The sequence below is a fragment of the Saccostrea echinata genome, unplaced genomic scaffold, assembly GCF_033153115.1.
Source record: "Saccostrea echinata isolate AGI-Se365-2 ecotype Australia unplaced genomic scaffold, CSIRO_AGI_Sech_v1 ptg000030l, whole genome shotgun sequence".
In the NCBI taxonomy this organism is placed as follows: Eukaryota; Metazoa; Mollusca; class Bivalvia; order Ostreida; family Ostreidae; genus Saccostrea; species Saccostrea echinata.
This window is the reverse complement of record NW_026889779.1, coordinates 28,492,237-28,514,095: the sequence shown is the minus strand read 5'-3', so window position 1 is coordinate 28,514,095 and position 21,859 is coordinate 28,492,237. Positions and strand designations below refer to the sequence as shown.

General features: G+C 34.1%; 1 protein-coding gene across 1 annotated transcript in view; it reads left to right on the top strand.

The window, feature by feature from the left end:
- Positions 1-13,621, top strand: part of LOC133197641 (cysteine sulfinic acid decarboxylase-like) — a 246,247-nt gene extending 232,626 nt beyond the window's left edge. The window contains exons 2-7 of the mRNA XM_061333758.1: positions 8,699-8,729; positions 11,275-11,703; positions 11,818-12,131; positions 12,227-12,622; positions 12,732-12,983; positions 13,095-13,621. Coding sequence (XP_061189742.1) covers positions 8,711-8,729; positions 11,275-11,703; positions 11,818-12,131; positions 12,227-12,622; positions 12,732-12,983; positions 13,095-13,358 — 1,674 coding nt within the window. The 5' untranslated portion in view covers positions 8,699-8,710 and the 3' untranslated portion in view covers positions 13,359-13,621. The remainder of the gene's footprint in view (positions 1-8,698; positions 8,730-11,274; positions 11,704-11,817; positions 12,132-12,226; positions 12,623-12,731; positions 12,984-13,094) is intronic.
- The last annotated feature ends 8,238 nt before the right edge of the window (positions 13,622-21,859 follow it).

The window sequence follows — 21,859 nt, the reverse complement described above, 5'->3', positions numbered from 1 at the left end:
GCTCCACCAATTGAGCTAAAGGATTAACCCACTAGCCCAAGCTAGTAGGATGCCGTGTATCTTACACTACCACACAGTTGTCACTTGTTTGTTGTTATTTTGCCTGTCAAAATGTTTTTAATTCGATTTTTTTTTAATTTTTAGACCCCCCCCCCACCATTCCTTTAGTTCTGAACTGCTCTTGCATTTGTAGGCTCATTTAGTTAATTGCTGATTTTTACTCTGGAAAATAACATGCCTTTTACGAGTTGTATTCACCACATTACAGGATTACACGAAATAGACTAACTAGTTGAAGTACTCCTTAAATTCATCATATATATGCAGGGATGTTAATGTGTACGAAAACTCAATACGCCTACTATTTAGTATGTGTACATGGTCCCTAATTGTAAAGATCCTCTCCTTTAATTATTAATATTATTTATTTATTAATTTATAAAGCGCAAAATGACATATAGTTTCTATGCGCTGTACAATGTTTGTGCTAATAATTAATGACAATATATCAATAAAAGGCCTATCAGAGTAATGATAAAATTATTATGTACAGTAAATGACCCATAAAACAAAGAAGGACCTTAAATAAAATATAGTAGTAAGATGAAAAGGTGGTTAACTTACACTAGACAAGATAAAAATCGACACTGAGGTCATTGTATTCAAATGCTAGTACTGTATCGAAGTTGAGGTGCAAGCGATTACACATGGGGTGCTTGATATTGTATTGGACTTTACATTCATAGGGCACATTCACGCTTGAACAAGAATGTGTTTAGGTTCTTGCGATGCTCCATGTGCTTCAGGCTCTCGAAGTTCTATATTTTACAGCTTTGCGCCTAGTGTGTTCATGGCTCTTGCACCGTATTTGTTTGATCATTTCTTCACTACCAGTTTCCATTGGTTAGATGATGATCTCAAGGTCCTATGTGGCTGGTAAGTTTACAGGACATAACTCTCTCATGTATGCTGGTGCTGAGGAGGAGTGTAGTGACTTATATGGCTGTCAACACTTTAAACACGTTGTTTTACAGGCAGTCAGTGTTAAAGTTCTATAGCATGTTCTTGTGAGAGGTTCTGAGCCACTTGTAACAGGTGCATGGGTCGATCGGTTATGTCAAGCAGAAGCGCAATTGTGATAATCAATCAAGGTGGGATATGACTGTTGCATTGATGACCTTTGCACACGCTTCCTTGGTGAGATGTTATTTCACCTTGGAGATTCTCCTAATGTTGAAGTACATATTTCTTACCATGGAACTGACTTGTGTTTCCATTGATAAGGCGCCGTCCAGGGCAACACCGAGGTTTTTATACAGTATAGACTTAGGTGTCACTATTGCCTCACCAATCTTCAGGCGAATATCATTCACACGGTACTGGTTGTGGGCACATGCAACCACCATTATCTCAGTTTTTTCATCATTTATTTTGAGTATCAGTTTGTTCACAGTCATTCACTCGCTATGCACTCCTCCATAATGGCAGTGTTTTTTACACTCAGACGGCTGTACAGTTTAGTGTCATCTGCGAATCCATGACGGTTTAAGGCATACTGGTCGATGACTCTCCCGCGTAGGAGAAGGTACACTAGGAAGAGAAGGGGGCGAGAACAGACCCTTGGGGCACTCCGGAGGACAGTGGCACATCTGAGGACACACTGGTGCTGATCTTTACTGCTTGAGTGCGGCCACTCAGGTAAGACTGTGCCCAGTGGAGTGTCAAGAAGGACCAGGCCATAGCGTCACCTTCATCCAGCACTGCTTCTACGTCTGCTATTATTCGCAGGATGACTGTCTTGAGGAGTGTTGGTACCGGTCTTATAAGCTGACTGCAGGTCATCATGCACACCATTCCTGGTGAGATACTATTAAGCTGCTTTGCAACAACACGTTCGATGTCCTTGCTGATGAATGGGATATTTGAGACTGGTCAATAATTACTATAGGTATTCATATCCATTCCAGGCATTTTAAAAAGCGGTGTAACAAGTGCACGTTTCAGCTTATTTGGAAAGACCCCGGTTGAAGTGGTGTATTCACCAGCTCAGTAATGGTCGGCAGCACCACAGAGAACAGTACTGTTCTTCAAGAGCGCAGTAGGGATGGCATCCAGTGAGCAGGTCTTGTTTGCACAGCTATTGATGAACTTGTTTACTTCTTCCTGTGTCACCTGTTATAAATTTTGTATCACTCTGTTGGAAAAGGGGTCATTTTTCAACGGGGGTCTTATATTGTTGTTGGAAAAATTGAGTACCCGTTATTTTAGTACCTTAATGTGTTCTACATTGAGGTATGACAATATAATCACAATTATTGCAAAAATCATATAATGAGTAGTATGTCAAATTCCAGGAAGTAATATTAAAGTTTGTTACTGTTAATAGTCTGGTGCAAGACCATGTTTTATTTTAAACATTGAGCACAACGTCCTCTTTTCTCGTCTATAGACGAGCGTTTCCCATCACAGAGTCAGCTGTGGAGAGCTGTGTCGTCGCATACTTAATTATGATGCATAATCAAACATGAATTATACATTTTATCCAAGAAGTCACGATTTAATTATGAATTTAATTTACGGAGGACTGATTTCTTTGGAAGTTTTTGAGTATAATATAATTGCCAGTACTTCTCCATTTCCAAAAGCCCGAAAATATAAGTCCAAGATCTGACAGTGACTAGGAGAAAATTGTTGATTGCCAAACATAAAGTGTTAGTTACATGTAAATATTTCATCTTCATTACTGCTAAATATTGATATTTTACTTTTATTAGGATTGAATTTCACGAGCAATTTTTTTTAGGTTACCGATACCATTACTGTTCATTGCTTCTTTATAATCATGATTGGACCGGCAAATTTTTGAAAGTGTTTGACACGGATGTATCTTCTGCAAAGTAGCCTAGAGAGACCACAGAGACCACTTGCTATAGCCAGAAAAAAATTTGAAATCTGAGGAAGAAAAGGGAAATAAAGACAAACTTTTAAAAACAAAGTCCATCATGTTTTAAATATATCTATTTTCACCTAAAATTCGTGAGAAAATCCATCGATCCATGAAGCAGTAGTAAATATTGACGTAAAATTCTAGTGCTCTGATTGGTCAGATGATTCACAATTTCCACGTGATTTCTCTGCACACGAAAGTTTCGCATTTTGCCTGTTTAGGGCGGTTGGGCACCTGTTTTTCCAAGTTCAGTTATTGGAATATGACATGGTCTACGGGAATTCTTTGAGCTCATCATCATTAAAGAAAATATGCACAAATTAAATGTATAGAATGTTACACGGCCTCTTAATATTTGAAAATATGATTTGGTCTTATTTGGAAAGTGCTACTTGCTAGTGGACCTCGCAAGCCAGGGTTTTTCGGTCCGCTTCACACTGTTCACAGGCGAGTGACTGCGAATTTTGAATTTACTGGATAATCCACAAAGCGTTAGAAACCAGTCGATCTTCCCGTACCATCTGGTTCAAACCGAAATAATCTGGTTCCTGTCAACAGTAAGTTGGTATGTCCTTGTAGGCATATAAGTTGATACAAACTATAGGTAGATGAAAAAAGACATCCGGATTCCGCGTAAGATAGACAGGTAAAAAAAATCTTTTAAATGTCAAAAGTAGTATGGTTTTAGGACAGATGATACAAACAAACTTTTTCTTTAAACGCATAGATTTAAATTTTTCGTTCAAGTTTTAACAATAATGTCCTACAAAGTGATGAAAAGTTGTATAGATTTATAAGGGTGACAAACTTTGATCATCATTGCAAGTCTACAATTTCTTAATGTTTTAGAAATATAATATTTGCATCATTTACAATCAAAATAAGTCCAAAAATATGTCAATCCAGACATCAATTTTTTTGTTTGTTCACCTATCCTTGTTTGTTGTTTAACGTCCCTCTCGAGAATTTTTCACTCATATGGAGATGCCACCACTTGCCGGTGGAGAGCTGCAAATTTTGTCCTATACTCAGCACTTAGGGCCATTGAGCAGTGAGGGATCTTTTTCGTGCCAGCATGTACTGCGACACGGGACCTCGATTTATACGGTCTCATCCAAAGGACCGGTCTCCACGTCCAACAGTGGGATTCGAACCCGCGACGTAAGGATTAACTCCTTACTCCGCTACTCTAGAACAGACGCTCTTCCACTGCGCCACGCAGGCGACTCACCTGTCCTTAATGTTCGAATTTAATACTTCTTCATTCCTTGAAAGTAAAGTTGCCGAAGCCCATTGCTTTAACGGAGTGGAGAGGTACAAGAATATATAATATTACTGTTCACTTTGACTTTGTAGATATGATAAAGACATGTTTTAAATCGTTTAGTATACCATATACAATCAATTATGGACTCTTTCGGTGGTGAATATGGTTTGTAATTCACCAGAAAAATATCAATATTGACCGAGGCGAAGCCTCCACATCGATCTCGGTAGTGTGGGGAGCATTTGATTCAGATGCGGTCTATCTCCGGAGATTTAGAGCTTCCTCGACTTCGTCGCAAAAAAGCGACAGTATAAGTTAGATAACCGCGATTTTTTTATGTCCTGTACTGTGTCAAATAAGTTAGTACAAAATACAGGCAGGTGAAAAATAGGCTTCTGAATTCAGCGTAACATGTGTACAGGTAAAAAAATTATCCGTACGAGTCAAAATTAGGTCTTAGGTAAGTGGGGAAGACATCCAGGATCACCGTGAGCATATGATAGCAGGTCCGCAGGAAGCAATTTCAGTTGGGGGGGGGGGGGGGGGGGGCATCCATACATTTTCAGTTGGGGGCACTATCAACTACCAAAAATTCCATGACAAGCAAAAAAAAAAAAAAAAGGTCATCAGACGTTTTTTACTGGGGGGGGGGGGGGGGGGCACACAAGCATATAGTAGCTATGTTTTCTATAGTACTCTATATATCGGCAAAATTATTGGGGGGGGGGGGGGGAGTAACTTAAATTGCTGGGATGGCATTATTACTCATGTTAATCAATATTGCACCTTTTCGCAACAATTCTGCCATTTATCATCTATAAAAATATCAAAATCAGGCTATATTTTAAAAAAGCACTATCTATATCGGCATGATAAGAACGCAGGGCGATCTGGTATTCAGAATCTATGCTACTTTGCTACTAATACTTTACACCCGACAAAGCCTAAGGTTATACAAGGGTGGCTCCTACGCTGGTTAATCTACTCTGATGTGATGCAACTATAACCAGTTAGATTTTTGTTATAAGTTATGAATACTGCTTCCTGGACTATACCCGTTGTTTAGCGGCAAACGGGGAAGGGTGATAAAGTAGCGGCGCTCGATCTGGGATGTAATACAACTAAACGAGAAGGGTGTCGTATTCCCTATATCCTCCAATATACAGTTCAAGAACTGGTAAAATCAGGTTTCCGAAATAATTATAGTCGATGGTAAATAACAATCATCATGCGCGGACCTAGAAGTGGGGAGGGGGTCCGGAACCCCCCCCCCCTCCCCCGGAATTTGCAGAGTTAGACATGAAAGAGGTTACCAAATAATTATACAAAAAAAGTTATTGATACGGGATTAACAGGTCCTGAGGCAATAACACCTTATGAGTATCAATTCTTTTGACAGAGCCACTTAGTGTCAAATGAAATGTCTTAATCCTGCTTCGGAGGAAATGAGATAAATCAAGACAAAATTAATTCAAATAAGTAAACAATAAATACGAAAAAATATTGTTAAGAATTTCACGGATTGGTGACATTATGTGCATTGCAATTTTGCATATAATTTGACTATACGTGCAGTGGCGACAGATTTGTGCCGTCAGGCCCGTCACAGGGGATTTTAGGGCCATTTTTCCAAGATCGGCGTATGACTGGCTTAAACGGATTATTGGCAAATACGTATAAACCGGCGAAATTAACAAAAATTGATTATTTTCATATATTGACCGATTAATATATAATATCTATCTAATGTTAAAAAATGTCATAGACGTCCTAAACATTTTTTTTAGATTAACAATAGATTTTAAAGTTATAAATGAACATTTGTTTATAATAAATGCATGCAAACAATTCCCCCAGAATATATAATTTTCCCAAGAACTTGTATAAAGTACATGTATATTGCTACATGAAGAAGCTACCTCACAAAAAATTGAGATAGAGTGTACATTACAAGGTAATTGAGAAAGATACCAGAGGATGGCTGTGACAACCGTTCAATCACATAATATTAAAAATTATAAAATATTTTTGATATGTTACAAAAAAGATACAAATTCAAATATTCAATGAAAGTGTCGTCAAACCTAAATATATTTTTATTGACATCCTTATATTAACGATATCTTAATTCTTCTGTTAAAAATAGTTTCCATTACGCATTGTTTAGTATTTTTGTTTAATCGGATTACGGAAAATTCTGTATTTTAAACAATTACACCCAATTAAAGAATTCGTATTTCTTATAGTATATTTTAAGAGCTAAGTCTTTTTAATGTGTCGAAAGATTAAAATAATATAAACTGAAAACACAGCGGGTGTGTTTTATTTGATCAGTAACAATTTACCGCCGTGTATATGTACAGCTGTATTCCACCACGTGGGTACAGTGTGTCTTACCCTGCAAAGGGGAAAGTTTTGACCTTTGTTGACCAGCACGTAACCTTACATCTCTCTCTCTCTCATAAACGCAATTCTTGTTTCACAACTGTTTATATGCTCATATATATATATATATATATATATATATATATATATATATATATATATATATATATATATATATATATATATATATATATATATATATATATATATATATATATATAATTCTGATAGACACGTGCATTACTAATCCTGTAAAACTAATTAAAGCATTTCTATTTTGCCTACACATAATCCTTAAAATTTTCTTGCCCAGGTTTTATGCACATCTGCTGTCTGTAAAATGAGTAGACCTGTTTTCTCCACATATTAAAACCCAAAATTGCAGTAGAGGAAAAGGATATGTGTTGGGAACACATGCATGGACGAGCATTATACAAAGAGCGTTTCTATAAAAAAAAAATAGAGGAAAACACACACTGTTAGTAAGGATCAAACCGTGTACTGTGTGCCTTAGGTTAATTTAATTTTACTCGATTTGGATATAAAATCAAGATAGTGTTGTTGAAAGAAGTTAGTTTAACGGAGATTGGAAATACACTCATTTAAATATTATTTTGAATTTTGGTGGAAAAAATAAAGGCTGAAAACAATGCCAATATGCGTAAGTTACAATCCGTGAGAAAATTTGTCGATCCGTGAAGCAATATAGTAAACACTAGCGTAAAATTCTATTGATCGGATTGGTCAGATGATTCACATAGCGGGCACGTGATCTCTGGAAAAGTTTGCAATAAGCCTGTTCAAGCCGGTTCGGGCACCTGTTGTTTTTGTGTCTTATACATGGCATAATAGACAAGAAATCTCATTAGATGTCTATATATCTTGATATAATTAAATTATTATTTGAAAGTGCGACCTGTTAGCATTATTTTCGGATGATGATATATAGTCTATTATAAGGACGTTCATTACGAAGTGCATGAAGTCCTTAGAAATTAATATACCAGCCACGTATACATAAGATGCTACTTATGCAAATATTATTCGCATACACTACATGTAACTTTGAGTTAAAAAATGTCAGATAAATTGCAGGTTTTTGCTTCCTAATGTTAGAAAGTTTGAGAGATATGTCATGGAGATCGATACAGCTGGTGGGGATGGGGGGGGGTCATAAAGACTTTTTAATTAATACATGCATGTAGTACTTTAGCTCCCTAATATGAAATTATTGCGTAACATTTTATAAAAATCTATGCAAAGATTTGAAAAGTTTTGACAACTAACGACACACAATTAAACCACTCACTGCATGTATACAATTATTTCCTTATTCGTTTTCATAATTTATGCCTCATATAAAATGCGATATATCTAGTGCCATCAACTTTTTTTCTGGTTTAGAGTTCATGTCAGCACATTTTTTTCTGTTTTATTTTTAAAAATGTGCGTTTTTATTCACAGAAAATCAAGTACGTGAAAATAACTGGCATATTTATTCAAAATAAATTATATGTACTATTATTTAACGTTAAGTTATATTTACTTCAAAGTTTATGGTATATAATAGATACAGTTATTAGTGAATTGTTATTTTGAAATCCGGTATGACTGGATGGAAAGTGGCCGTAGCTTATTCCACAAACTATCCTTCGTATGGGATTATAACATGTTAGCCTCCCGTTGTCCGGTTTATTGGTTTATTGAAAGATCCCCGGTAAAATCCCCGCGAGATATATACGCAGAAGAGTTTAGATGTTGAAAAATATGCATTCGGACAAAACGGATTCATTATAATATTTCAAAATTAAGTTTATAAAAAATAGAGACACTATAATGAATTATGTAATTAACATATATGATTTTTTTTTCTTATAACAGCTTAAACTTTGGGGGAAAATTAGCTTATTTATAAGTTCCACCTTCGAAAAGAAAAGGAGACAATCCGAACAACGAATAAAATTTCCCAGACCGAAAGTTCAAAGGTCAAGTAAGGTTAATCTGGTGCCTACTCTTTATAAGGGACTGTGTCATAGTATTATCGCATTCAGCTGCAAAGCTGCAATTTGGTGTAACCAGCTCGCTATATTCAGAATCTCTGAGATCTCAAGATGGCCTCTTGTATTACAGGTGAGTTTTATCTTTTTAATAATTAGCTTTTGAAATAATTTTCTTTTTTTGATTTGTTGAGTATGATTAATTATGCCCACAACATATATATACTTTAATTGTTCATGTTATATATAAGAAGCCGGCAGTAAATGTGTAAGTATAAATTCATTTTAATTTGATGTTATTAATGTACATGTACGCTTAACCAAAATTATTTTTATATAGGTAATTGTTTGAATCGCTAGTCCTAATGCATTCTCTCTTTCTCTCATATATATATATATATATATATATATATATATATATATATATATATATATATATATATATATATATATATATATATATATATATATATATATAAAATATTTGATTCAAGTAAGCCTTGTTGGGGAATATCGTAAAATACTGCGTTGACCTTATGTGCCGCGATCACGCGTACAGCTGTTCTGACAATCAGCTGTTAACGCATGCATGCTAACCCACGTGGAAATGGAATTTTCCTTGAATCAATAGTTTCCAAATTAAATCTGCATGCGATGAATTCATCACATTTTTAAAAAATAAAATACGGATTTTAATGCATGCAGGGGGCTTGTTACGGAATATCTGCCATACTATGTATAGTAGGGGTGACTATGCTAGTATTAAAAAAGGCAAACATTTCTACACTGTAAAAAGAGTGTTTAGATCCTAAACACAAAACTAAACGCAAAATTTGTTTCACTTTTTTTACACGTTTAGCTCTAAACGTGTCTCATTTCTAAACACGTAGACTTCATGTGTTTAGTTTCTAAACATGTTTACCCCCTAAACACTTATATCTAAACACATAATTTGTTTCACTTTTTTTACGCGTTTAGCCCTAAACACGTTTCATTTCTAAACACATTAAACTTTAGGTGTTTAGTTGTTTAACATGTTAAGTTCCACAACATTGGATCCAAATCAATAGTTTCAATGATAAACGATTACAAAATAACAGATGTTTTTAAAGAAGAAAAAAAACTATTTTTGATAAGTTTCATAGAAATTAATTAGCATATTTAAGCACTGGTATGTACATACAGAAAACAAACTTTTTAACTTGAAAAGTACCCATGTTACAAGAAAGAAACAGCTGACAATAACATCGCTGAACATTCAAACATGATTTATTATAAAGAATTCTAAATTAAATATACATATAAGTTTAAACAGATATTTTTAAAAGTTAATTTCAATATTAATCAGCTCAGCAATTAAGCAGTTTCTTTTCATGTCAGTAAAAAAAAGGGGCTCTTCAAATTTATTAACTTCCAGCAAGTCCTTCACTAGCAACACATACAGCGTATAATTTGTATCAATCTATGACTGTCAGGAAGTAATCCATTTCCAGTATATAAGTATATTTGGGGGGGGGGGTATTCAAAACTACCGAACAGTAGACTTCACAAAATTCTGTTTCTTCTAGAATGTAAGAAGTGCTGAATAATGTAACAACAATTGCACTTGGAGATGACACCAGTTACTCTGATACGTTTATTTTTGCTTTTAAGTTCGATCTTGACCATATCCTGTAAGAAAGAAATTTAAATTATAGTAAAAGTATGCTTCTCAATGAAATTGTACAGTATTTGATAGCTATTATTGTGCAACTTTTGGTGAAACTCATTTAAATACTACATAGTACTGATAACGATATAGATGTTTTTAATGACATTCTACATGTATATATACTCATTTCTAACTTTCATGATTGCAAAATAACCGAAAGAAATCTTGATCTACATTTACATGTGTAACTGCATGTTTATTTACGTTGCTCATCGTGGTCAATTTATGTAAAATAAAAATAGTAAACAGACCTTTTATCGTAGTAATGTTGCCTTTCAAATGCATTTCACAATCTCTTCTTGGTTATCACTTTTGTTATCATTCACATCCTTTGATACATCTTTAGCTTACATTGGGAATTTCTTTGTTTCGATAACCGCTCTAATTAACGTTCAAATATATACGCGTCATTTCCGGGAAGATAACTCTGTACTTCACAGAAAAGTGTTCAATTTCTAAACAAACACTTATATCTAAACACGTGTTAAATCTAAACGCGCTTAGATATTACACATGTTTAGACATAAGTGTTAAGTTGTTAAACATAATGTTAAACATGTTTAGGTCTAAACACGTAATGGAAGTGTTTATTTTCTAAACGCAGTTTTTACAGTGTAGACGAGTCTTTATGATTGGAAAGGATGTTTGATTTTAAACTTGAAAAAAAAAATGTATATGGCAGGGGTATATAATGTCCCTTGAAATTTCTTGTTTACAAGATCCCCTCACTCTCTTCCCGAAACATAAAGAAGGAAAAAAAATAATTTATCGTTTCAATAACAATCTCAAAAATTATTACCGAGAAAGATATTTTATCATCTCTTTGCCCGATTGTTTCCACATTTTTTTTACAGCAACAGTGCAACTGTCACAAGTTGATCATGTTAGTGCAGTGTCGCACACCTAGTATAATGTGATGAAAAAGGGCAAAGTCACATTATATAAATCTTTTTTTTTTTCCTTTTAGAAAGCCACAAAGTGCACAGTAGTGCTCACAAAAGAATCCACGAAAGGAACGACTTCGAAGTGGAACCCACAGAAAAGCAGAGAATCACAATGTTTAGCGAGAAACCTGTCAGAAAGTCTAATAAAGAAAACAGCTTGTGTAATAATATCATGACTTTAAAAACTAAAGAAACTCAAAGTGATAATCATAAAAAACACGAAAAGAAAGCACCAAAACAAGAGAAAGTGAAGCACGAATTCCTGGACAAGCTGTACGAAATGATGCTGAGAGACGGTTTCATGAAAGCACGTGACCGCAACGAGAAAGTTCTGGAGTTCTCACATCCTGAAGATCTGAAAAAGAAAATTGATTTTGAACTGGGTAGCAAAACATCGGACGAAAAAATATTGAGTCTGTGTCAAGATGTCATCAAATACAGTGTAAAAGTCGGTAAGTAGAAAAGGCTAGGACAAAGTAGAAAATATTTTTTGTAAGTCATACTGTACATATGTATGTTGTCAAAAGGAAAAGAGCTTTAATTTTTAGCATTCTGTTGATTTACAGCACATCCAAGGTTTTTTAACCAGTTGTATGGCGGACTTGATGAGTACAGTCTGGGAGGATGCTGGCTGACGGAGACGATGAATGCCAGTCTTTACACTTACGAAGTATCCCCCGTCTTTGCTCTCATGGAGAGAGTGGTCATTGACAAAATGCTCGGGAAAATCGGCTTCCAGGATGGCGATGCCATGTTCTGTCCTGGTGGCTCCATATCCAACATGTACGCGCTCAACATTGCCAGATATTTCCAGTATCCTGAGGTCAAGAAGAAGGGTCTGCGGGGAATCCCTGAAATTTGTGCCTTTACCTCAGAAAAGGTAAGTTCAAATAGAAAAAAATGATTTTTTTTGTTTCCTAGTCAATGATCGGTTAATGTAATAATACTGACGATATTTTTCTCTTCTCTTTACAGTGCCACTATTCTATAGCCAAGGGTGTGGCTTTTATGGGAATGGGACTTGACAATCTCATTTCCGTCAAGACCGACGCCATAGGTAAAATGATCCCTGAAGATCTAGAAAAGAAAATTTTGGAAGCTAAAGAACAGGGAATGACTCCCTACTTCGTTAATGCTACAGCTGGGACGACAGTGTTTGGTGCCTTTGATCCTATCGACGAAATTGCTGACATTTGCAAGAAATATGGTCTCTGGCTGCATGTTGATGGCGCCTGGGGAGGTGGAGCCCTCATGTCTAAGAAATACCGTCATCTTCTGAAGGGGGTTGAGAGGGCCGACTCTATGACATGGAACCCCCACAAGCTTATGGGTGTTCCCCAGCAGTGTTCACTCATCTTCACAAGACACAAGGTAACACAACATTTCTGCGTATTTCAAATGCTTTAAAAAAAAGATTGTAAAACAATTGTAGCAACTAATATGTAGAAATGTGAGACATAAATTTTTTTCTCTCCTACAGGGTCTGCTTGAGCAGTGTCACTCTGCCAATGCCGCCTACTTGTTCCAGCAGGACAAGTTCTACGACGTCTCCTATGACACTGGTGACAAGTCCATCCAGTGTGGACGCAAGAACGACGTGTTGAAGTTGTGGATCATGTGGAAGAACAAAGGAGATGAAGGATTCGAGAGAGACATTGACAATCAGTTTGAATGTGCCGAATACCTTGCCGAACTAGTCAAACAACGAGAAGGTTTTGAGCTTCTTTTGGAGGTAAGGATAAATTGGATATGTTAAATAATTTTTATTGACGTTTAAAGTTACATTTAAAGCGGCAAAATGAAGTTTTAAAATGTCATTAAGAGACTTCAATTTCTCTTGTAGCCCGAATGCACCAACGTGTGTTTCTACTATATACCAGAGAGGCTCAGGGGCAAGGAGAGAACGGACGAATGGTGGAGTGAAATCTCTAAAGTAGGGCCAAAGGTCAAGGAAGCCATGATGAAAGCTGGTTCTATGATGGTTGGCTACCAGCCAGATGGACAGTTTGTTAACTTTTTCAGGATGATTGTCTCTAATCTTGATATTGTGAAAAGTGACATGGAATTCGTTGTTGACGAAATCATCAGACTCGGAAAAGATCTTTAACCATTCGGCAAACTTAGACAGCATTGATATTAATTTGTAAACCTGTTATAGACATGATGGCATTTAGACGTTGACAAATTAGTGATAATAATCTCTATCCGTCAATTCTCATATTTTTTTTAATATCATCAGTACATTTCCTGTAAATATTGTTATTTATATTATGTACATAACTTTTAAAATTGTTATTGTTATGAGTTGGTAGAAAAAATTGAAAAAGAACTTAAAAAATTAAAAATTGAAATAAAAAATAGAATTTCGAATTGTCTCCGGTTTATTATTTGTAAGTTGAGATCGGAAGAACATGTATACTGAGAGTTTTGGAGGATATTCAATGTTTTGGAGTTGGATATAGAATTTATTTTGCGAGTCTGACAAGATTTTTTTTTATTTTGACGAGTACGTGGGAAGCACGGTTGTAAATATCGAAAAATCCCCTCGCGATTGAAATAAATTCCATATCCAACTACAAAATATTGTATTTTCTGTTCTTTTACATTTTCTTTGATTTGCCTTTTACCTTTGTCTTTTCGTAACAGTAGCCTCGTAGAAATTGACGTCATAGCTGAGCGGTATCTAAGTTATTGTGAGATTATAAACTTGGGTATTAAGAATTTGTAGAAACTTTGGCAGGTTAAGTCTATGTCAGGATTTACTCTCTTATCTTGCAGCAGAGTATTTTCTTTATAAATACTCATCGTGAGGGGATGGAACATCTCGAGTTTTGTCCACTTTTGGTATTTTCACTGTGTAAATATGGCTTTCAAAAAATCACTTTTATTCAGTGGATAAATATTATTTCACTGTTGAAAATTTAATCAAAACTATATATATATATATATATATATATATATATATATATATATATATATATATATATATATATATATATATATATGTTTATATATATATACACATGTGTATATATATATATATATATATATATATATATATATATATATATATATATATATATATATATATATATATATATATATTCTGTTTCTATTGATGAGTTAACCGATCGAGTTTCTCCGCCATTGACTCATTTCCAGCAGTATGAAGTTTTTTTTCTGGAATAAAGCATTTATTCATGAAATGTTTTTGGAAGTTTTTTCCGGTATTTTGTTCGGTCATTCTCGTTTATAAGAATCCAAATGGAAATATCACTGTCCTTCGTGTTTATATTGTTCTCTCTCGTGGAAAAGGGATAAAATTAGATATGTTTTGCAACAAATAAATTAAGGGGTATATTTCCTATAAAACTGCAATTAATCTATTTTTATTTTTGTGATGCATCAAATCGTATCAATTGCCAAGTGGACATTGGACATATCAGTGTTTACAAGGTATCGCTAAATAGATTAATGATAACTTTGGTCCATTTTTTCCGATATGGAAGCTCGTAAAAGAAGAGTAAAAATAGAAATCCTCAACATAATTGAACCCTCTTTATATTCAGAGGCATGCAAAAGTAAATAACATTCTTCAACTTTTTTTTCGAATAAAAAGATTGATAAAATCTTGCTAAGAAAGCATTAACAAGCGTTAAAAGAACTTATCCGACGATTTTACATTTTATTATTATATACTATAGGTTTTTAAGTACAATGTATATCATTTGTTTAACTGTCCGGCAATTGTATTATAATAAAGGCGGTCATCAATCTGATTCTTTCCACTGTCATTAGATTTATGATGAAGCATTACAGCTTTTTTTTCTCTCTCTCTACTCTCTCTCTACAAAGAATATTTTAACAACCTACCTGTATATTGGCTGGATAGGTCTATGACGCTGTATAACACAATTACTCAATGTGTTGGGATTAAGAAGACTTTTGTAAGTTCATAGTTTTATTATAAAATCACAGCAAAGGCAAAAGCAATGGTACATAAGAAAAGTTCAATGGCTGTCGGTCTCGGAGCTAAGGTGGTGAAAGCTCACATAGTCATTCTTAGAGCCAAGATGTTAAAAGCTATTGATACTCAGTGCGCACATCTTTTGTACAAGAAGCTGCATCATAGGGATCACGTATTTGGTAATAACAATCAGTAAGTTACATTGTCACTAAATTAATATTAATATAGTCCGCCCCTCACTGAAGCACTGTCTCTCATCTCCTTATAGGATACGGCAATGTCCTCTGTTTACATTAACATTGTGTATCTTGCACATTCTTTGGTTAATTAGATGGTTGCAGCTTTGCACAAAGTCTGATTGGAAAGTGTCAATGTTCGAGAACAACACATCGTAAAAACTAATTGTCCGTCAAATGAAGACGCTCACTTATTGCATCCAATCTCCCAGAGTTTGTAAACAAGATCATAATTAAGAAGTTATTGTCCATCGCTATACACACTGATAGTATCAATTATAATTCAAAACACAATATTTAAAATATTAATAAACGCAATGTACAAAATTAATATATCAATTAAAATTATAATTTGTACGCTCATTGTGTTACAGCTGTATTTAACTGATTTTCAAATTGAATAAATCAAAAATTATGGAAAGAACAGCCAACAATCTGATATTTTGTTATTAACAAGCGTTACGATTCCAAACCCCCTTCTTTTTTGCGAAACAGATATAATTGAACAGGGGGTTTCAAATAGTAGGCACCTATAACATAACAGCAAACTTTTTATAGGGTGGGATAATTTATTTCAGAGTTATATCACAATGGCAACATTATTGAAAGGTATGTCTTAATTTCTTTGATAGTAAATTGGACCAAAATATATGCGATTATCATATATGGTATTACATGTATATGGTATGGTGGATGCAGATGTGTGTACAAATACACATTGTACATGTAACATTCATAACAACGATATTAAATAAATGCTATTGTGATTGGTAGAGGTGTTATATGTAAAGAAAGTTACTATCTGAAAAAAGTCATTGCTATCAAGGTAACGGATATTAATGAAATAAATATTTCAGTATTTGAACATTTCAAGACCTTCAGCGCAACTTATATGCAATACTTGCTTCAATATACAATATTATACTCACATATAATGCGTTGAATTTATTATTATAAAATTGTGTCGTAATTTGAACACTCTGGTGACCATAAAGCGTCTAAATTTATTACTTATGAACTTGGTACAGGGTTTATCTTAATTAAAATTACTGTCATGTATTGAGGAATAAGTGAATTCCAATATATCAACTTTTTTATAATATCAAACAAATTATACATGTAGAACATAACGTTGACTGAAATGTTTTGGTAACGGATAAAAAGTTCATAGTTTCTAAGAGAGAGAGAGAGAGGGAGAGAGAGAAATAGTTCAGGCGCGGATGCAGAAAATTTTTCCAAGGGGGGGGGGGGTCCACCCCAGTCAAATAAAAATTCAACCCAAAAAATTTCTTAGCAAGCAAAAAAAAAAAAAAAAAAAAAAAAAAAAAAAAAAAAAAAGACGTAAAATCCATTTCCAAAACGTGAAACAACACCTATTTCGTGGTGGTGATGATGGGGTCCACGTTTTCAAAAGGGGGGGGGTCCAAAGTTATTTTTTATTTGTTTCAGTGTATACTTTTAGTAACTCTGCAAATTCAAGGGGGGGGGGGGTCCGGACCCCCCAACCCCCTTCTAGGTCCTTGCATGTAGTTAAATCATCTACACTAATTCTAGAAGCGGACAAGCCTTGGGAGAAACGATACAAGCACAGCAGAATAAAGTAATTTTGACAAAAGAATAAAAACAAGACATCTGAGCACTAGGTGGTTGTTAAAGGAACAAGGATATAGATATAACTGTGTTTCTATACGGAAACTGTATTCAGGATATAGACATCATCATATATAAGCGTCGGTGATATAAAAGCAGACCTTTTAGGTCTATGGTTAAATGTAGTTTTACGTATTTTTTTTTTCAAAATTGATAACGAAACCCAAACTCATCTCCACAATGACAAGGCTTTGTGATATCGTTCGACCGATACTGATGGTGACATATTTCTGCCCCTATATGCAAGTTATTTCTGTATTTATAGATAGGTCGTCGTGCATGATTATTTTGCCAACCGCAACATGAAAAATGTAATCAGAAAAGAGTTTGATTTAAAAAAAACAAAAAAAACAAATATCGCCCACATGTGACTTCCAACATGCAAGATGCAACTTATGTGTGTCGGCATGCAACTTTTTTTTTATGTCGACACGCGAATTTGATTCGTCTTATTCATGGGGTACAACATTTAATTTATGATAATATGCGAGATGAATAAGTTGACATGCAACTAATTTATGTTGACCTGCAACTTACATGTACGTATTGTTGCCATGTAACTTACTTATGTTGACATGTAAGATATATAAGTAAATACCGTGTAACTTACAAGGTCCACTTGGTCCAAAAATTTGGTGACCAAAAAAAAAAAAAAAATCGAGGTGAGGGTTGTTTGAGCCACTTTCCTTTAATTACTTCTTAAGCTTCATATGTACGACTCTTCCTACCAACTTTACATGGGTCCGCGTTCTCTAGGGGGTCCAAAGTAATTTTTTTTATATACTTTACTAATAAAAGGTAATAATTTTTTAGTTACTTTACTATGTACATTTAAGGACATACGCAACGTACCTTACCTACTGATAATTTTTCAAGATATTTTTAATTTAAGATTATAGTGCCATCAGATGTTCGTAGACAAAAAATCAGCATGTATTACCAGCTAGAGGTTATGAAAAGATATCAATTGATGAAAAATCTTGTATAATTCAAAGAAAAACATACAAAAATTACTAAACATATATTAAAGATGTTTTGTTTATCCAAACTTGTTTTAGAAGAAGTGTACAATAGCATATATAGACATTAAAATGTAGCACACAGTTCCTTTAAGTATTGGAACTCTTCAACTCCAGGGAAAAAGGCAAAAGAGTTCAAACTACGTTGCGTAATAAGTTACATTAATAAGAAACATGCCGAAAAAATAAATTGCATGTTAACTAAATTTTTTGTTGACATAAATAAGCTACATGCTGACAAAAATATGTGGCATCATACATATTTGAAGTCACATGAGGGCGATGTTTGACAATGTTTGAAAAATTTACCGAATTCCTATCTGACTACATTAATTTCTCTCGCATGTCAACATAGTTATGTTGCATATTGATATATTTATTTTAGTCAAATTTTAAACCTTTAAAAGTACAAAACCATATACACACGTCTGTATTAGATAGGTTTCCATAGCTCAGGTGCCATTGCTCCCATGTGCCATTTCCTTTCTCTCAACTCTTGGTAGTTAAAAAAAGGCTGACATTAGATAATGTTTCCCAAAAATCGAAAAGAAGATAAAAGAACAATGACTAGAGCTCTTTTTTATTTTTTTAAATCCGATATCGAATTTGGAATTGGTGCAAATCAAGAATTACAACAAACCTTAGCTGAAATGAGATGATGTAATTTGGAAATCAATCTTGAACATGAAATAATTTTGCACAACTGCTTTGAAAAAAGAAGGGACAGGCCTTGCTCAATATTATTAATTGATTTCTTAAATTGGTGTGAAAGAAATTATTACACCAACTTAACTTTAATGATTATTCACAATGTTGATCTGTTTTTCTTTCATTTACTAGTATTAAACCATATTGACTTAAAGATTATATAAATCGAACGGTATACATAATTCACGAGAAGAAAACAGTTATTTCTTTGTAATATATATGTTGTTTCCATTGTTATATTTAAAAAAAAGAGTAAAGGGGACATAGGACAACACTAGTGTGCTCCAGGAACGCATGTGTCGCCTGCTTTATAGCTTCATTAAAGATGTAAAAAAAAATCTCAGCTATTTATTTACTACATGTATTTTCCTGCAAAAAATAGTATAAGACAGCGATAGAATCTGACGATCAAAGAAAACATGCGTCCACCAACCCTCAAATGAATAAATAAATTTAAATTATCAGAAATAATTATTTATCATGCATTTCATTAATACGTGTTTCGAAAAAATCCTCCAAAAGAGATTTCAGCTGTATTTTACAGCATTTTGTCAGTCTACAAAATCCATTGTGGAATACCAATTCCGATGTATTTTCCTGGTATTTTAGAAAATATCAGTTTGTGCGCAATCTGATTAAAATCAGATCTTTGTTACGCTCCGAAATTCTGATGGTCGCTGTACAAATAGAGAAAGGAAGAGAGAAGGGGAAAGAGAGAAAAATTGAGCCCTATCCGTACAGCGACCATCAAAATTTCGGAGCGTAACAAAGGTTTAACAATATTTTATACAGAGCTGTACAGACATCCCAAAAATAAGACAGTGAAACACTACTTTCGTAATGGTTCAATTTTCGTTGAGGTATTAAGATATACCCACGTATTCATTTCCTCTACGAAATGTAAAATAAATAAATAAATAGACTGCATTTATGTTTGTCATCTTCAACCACGAACTCAAATACCAACGAATTAATATATTTTGATCCCATGAAAATTAGTAATTATAAAGTAAGTTAACATACTGATACTGTAAACCACAGACTTTTGATTTGGAGATGTCATTTAGAGGAATCATTCATCATTTGTCAGGATCGTGACTCTGGTAAGCGTTGTGGCCCGCGGACCTCTTATGTTGAATATTCTTGTAATCCCTGAAGTTCTGGTTAACACGACATCACGTGGATAAAATATTTGGCACAGCTTGTACCACAAAGTCATGCATTCTTCGTTCAAAACATATCACAAATTGCTGCAGAACGTTCAGTTCTTGATACTTCAAGACAAAGCTCAGTCGACTTTACCTTTATCTATTTAAATACATGTATTCAGTATAAGCTTCCAAATTTTTGCTAAAATTCATAATAATTCATTTAAAATCCACTGACAGATATCAATTTGGTTTGTATATTCATTGCAATATTCTATTAATTAATTAATAGGACGATTAAAAGTGAGAGGTGTTTAAAAATATTTTTATTCATTGCATGACTTGGACCGAAAAAGTAGGCACGAACGTAAATAAATCGTTCCCTACACTGAGCAACGTACATTTTTATACGAATTACTTTGAGCATCATAGCAATTTGTAAATAAATCATAAATTCACATAGAAAGGGGGGCATCCATATCAAACCCCCCCCCCCCAATAAATAAATAAATAAAAAGTGGAATTGTCAAAGATTACAATAATCTATTTGGTGAAGGGTCGGCTTCAGTCATAATTTCCTCGTTATTCTTGGTGTGTCCAGGGTCCTGTACATTCTACATGTGGTTTAGTTTCTGAATTTAGATAAAACTAAAAATCTAATGAGTGCAAGTTCAAACCCCTTCAATCCCTTTCTTTCCCATCTAAAATCACCGACACATACCGAGAAGAAATCAAGTGCAAAAATTAATGAAATAACTAATTTAAACTGTCGGTCTCATGATTACGGAAGTAAAGTTAATTTTTGTTATAAAAACTTTAAAATATGGAATTGAAAAAACAACAACAACAACAACAGTCTGTTTAAATTAAAAAAGCAATTAATGTAGCTTTATAGTAATTAAGATAATTTACATGTCAAGGCTACACGTGCGACAAACTACAATCGCGTAAAAACAGTTATGCCCACATGTCTTGTTTGACATGCGATGACTGATACATATTCGGAGGACATGCAACCTACGAAAGCAAATAATAAACATACATTTAATTGTAAATCATGAACGCTAGATTTATAACTATTCTTGAATTTTACCCCAAAATTAAGTTTTTACACGTCAGATAAGCAATTAAGTTCACTGCAGTGGGAAAAACCTTCATTGAAAAACATACCGTCAGGAAAATTCCTAGTAGAATACCAACTGCAAGAGGCGGGGCTTATTCCTGGTTGACCTTACACGTGAGCGAACGTAAATCCTTGGCTGTGGTCGCTTATGAATATTCATAGGTTTGAACGATCTCCATCGGTTCAAGGACTTTCTTTAGAACACAGGGGCTTGCTCCCGGCGTGTAATAATATTTATTTAAAACAAATCATAGGTTAGTAGTTTTAGTATTAACGTATGATTTTTTAAAAATAAATAATTATTACACGCCGGGAGCAAGCCCCTGTGTTTAGAATACAACAATCATGGGTCACGATGAGGAGATTTGTTTTGGTTGTTTTTCCGATTTCTAATAACACCCGTGGGTGTCTACTGAATGTATATATCTTAAATTAGACGTTTGATTCGTTGCAACATTTGTTTGCGAAGCGAGATTAGGGATTTCATTAGCATGATTAGATAGACTTTACAGAAGGTTTTATCGCAGGCATTTAGTATGAAGGGGAATTTATATAGTTTTGATGTTAATTTAGTACGGAAATTGTCATTAAAAGATCGGGCCCCTCCATTCCTTTTTTTTTGGATGAAATAGTCAGGTTTTGTTGGTTTTCTTTTCTTTCTTTCTTTCATTTCCTTTATCTATCATTTCTAAATTCATATTATTATTATTATTTATTTATTTATTTTTTTGCCATTTTTTTCTGATTTTCTTCTTTT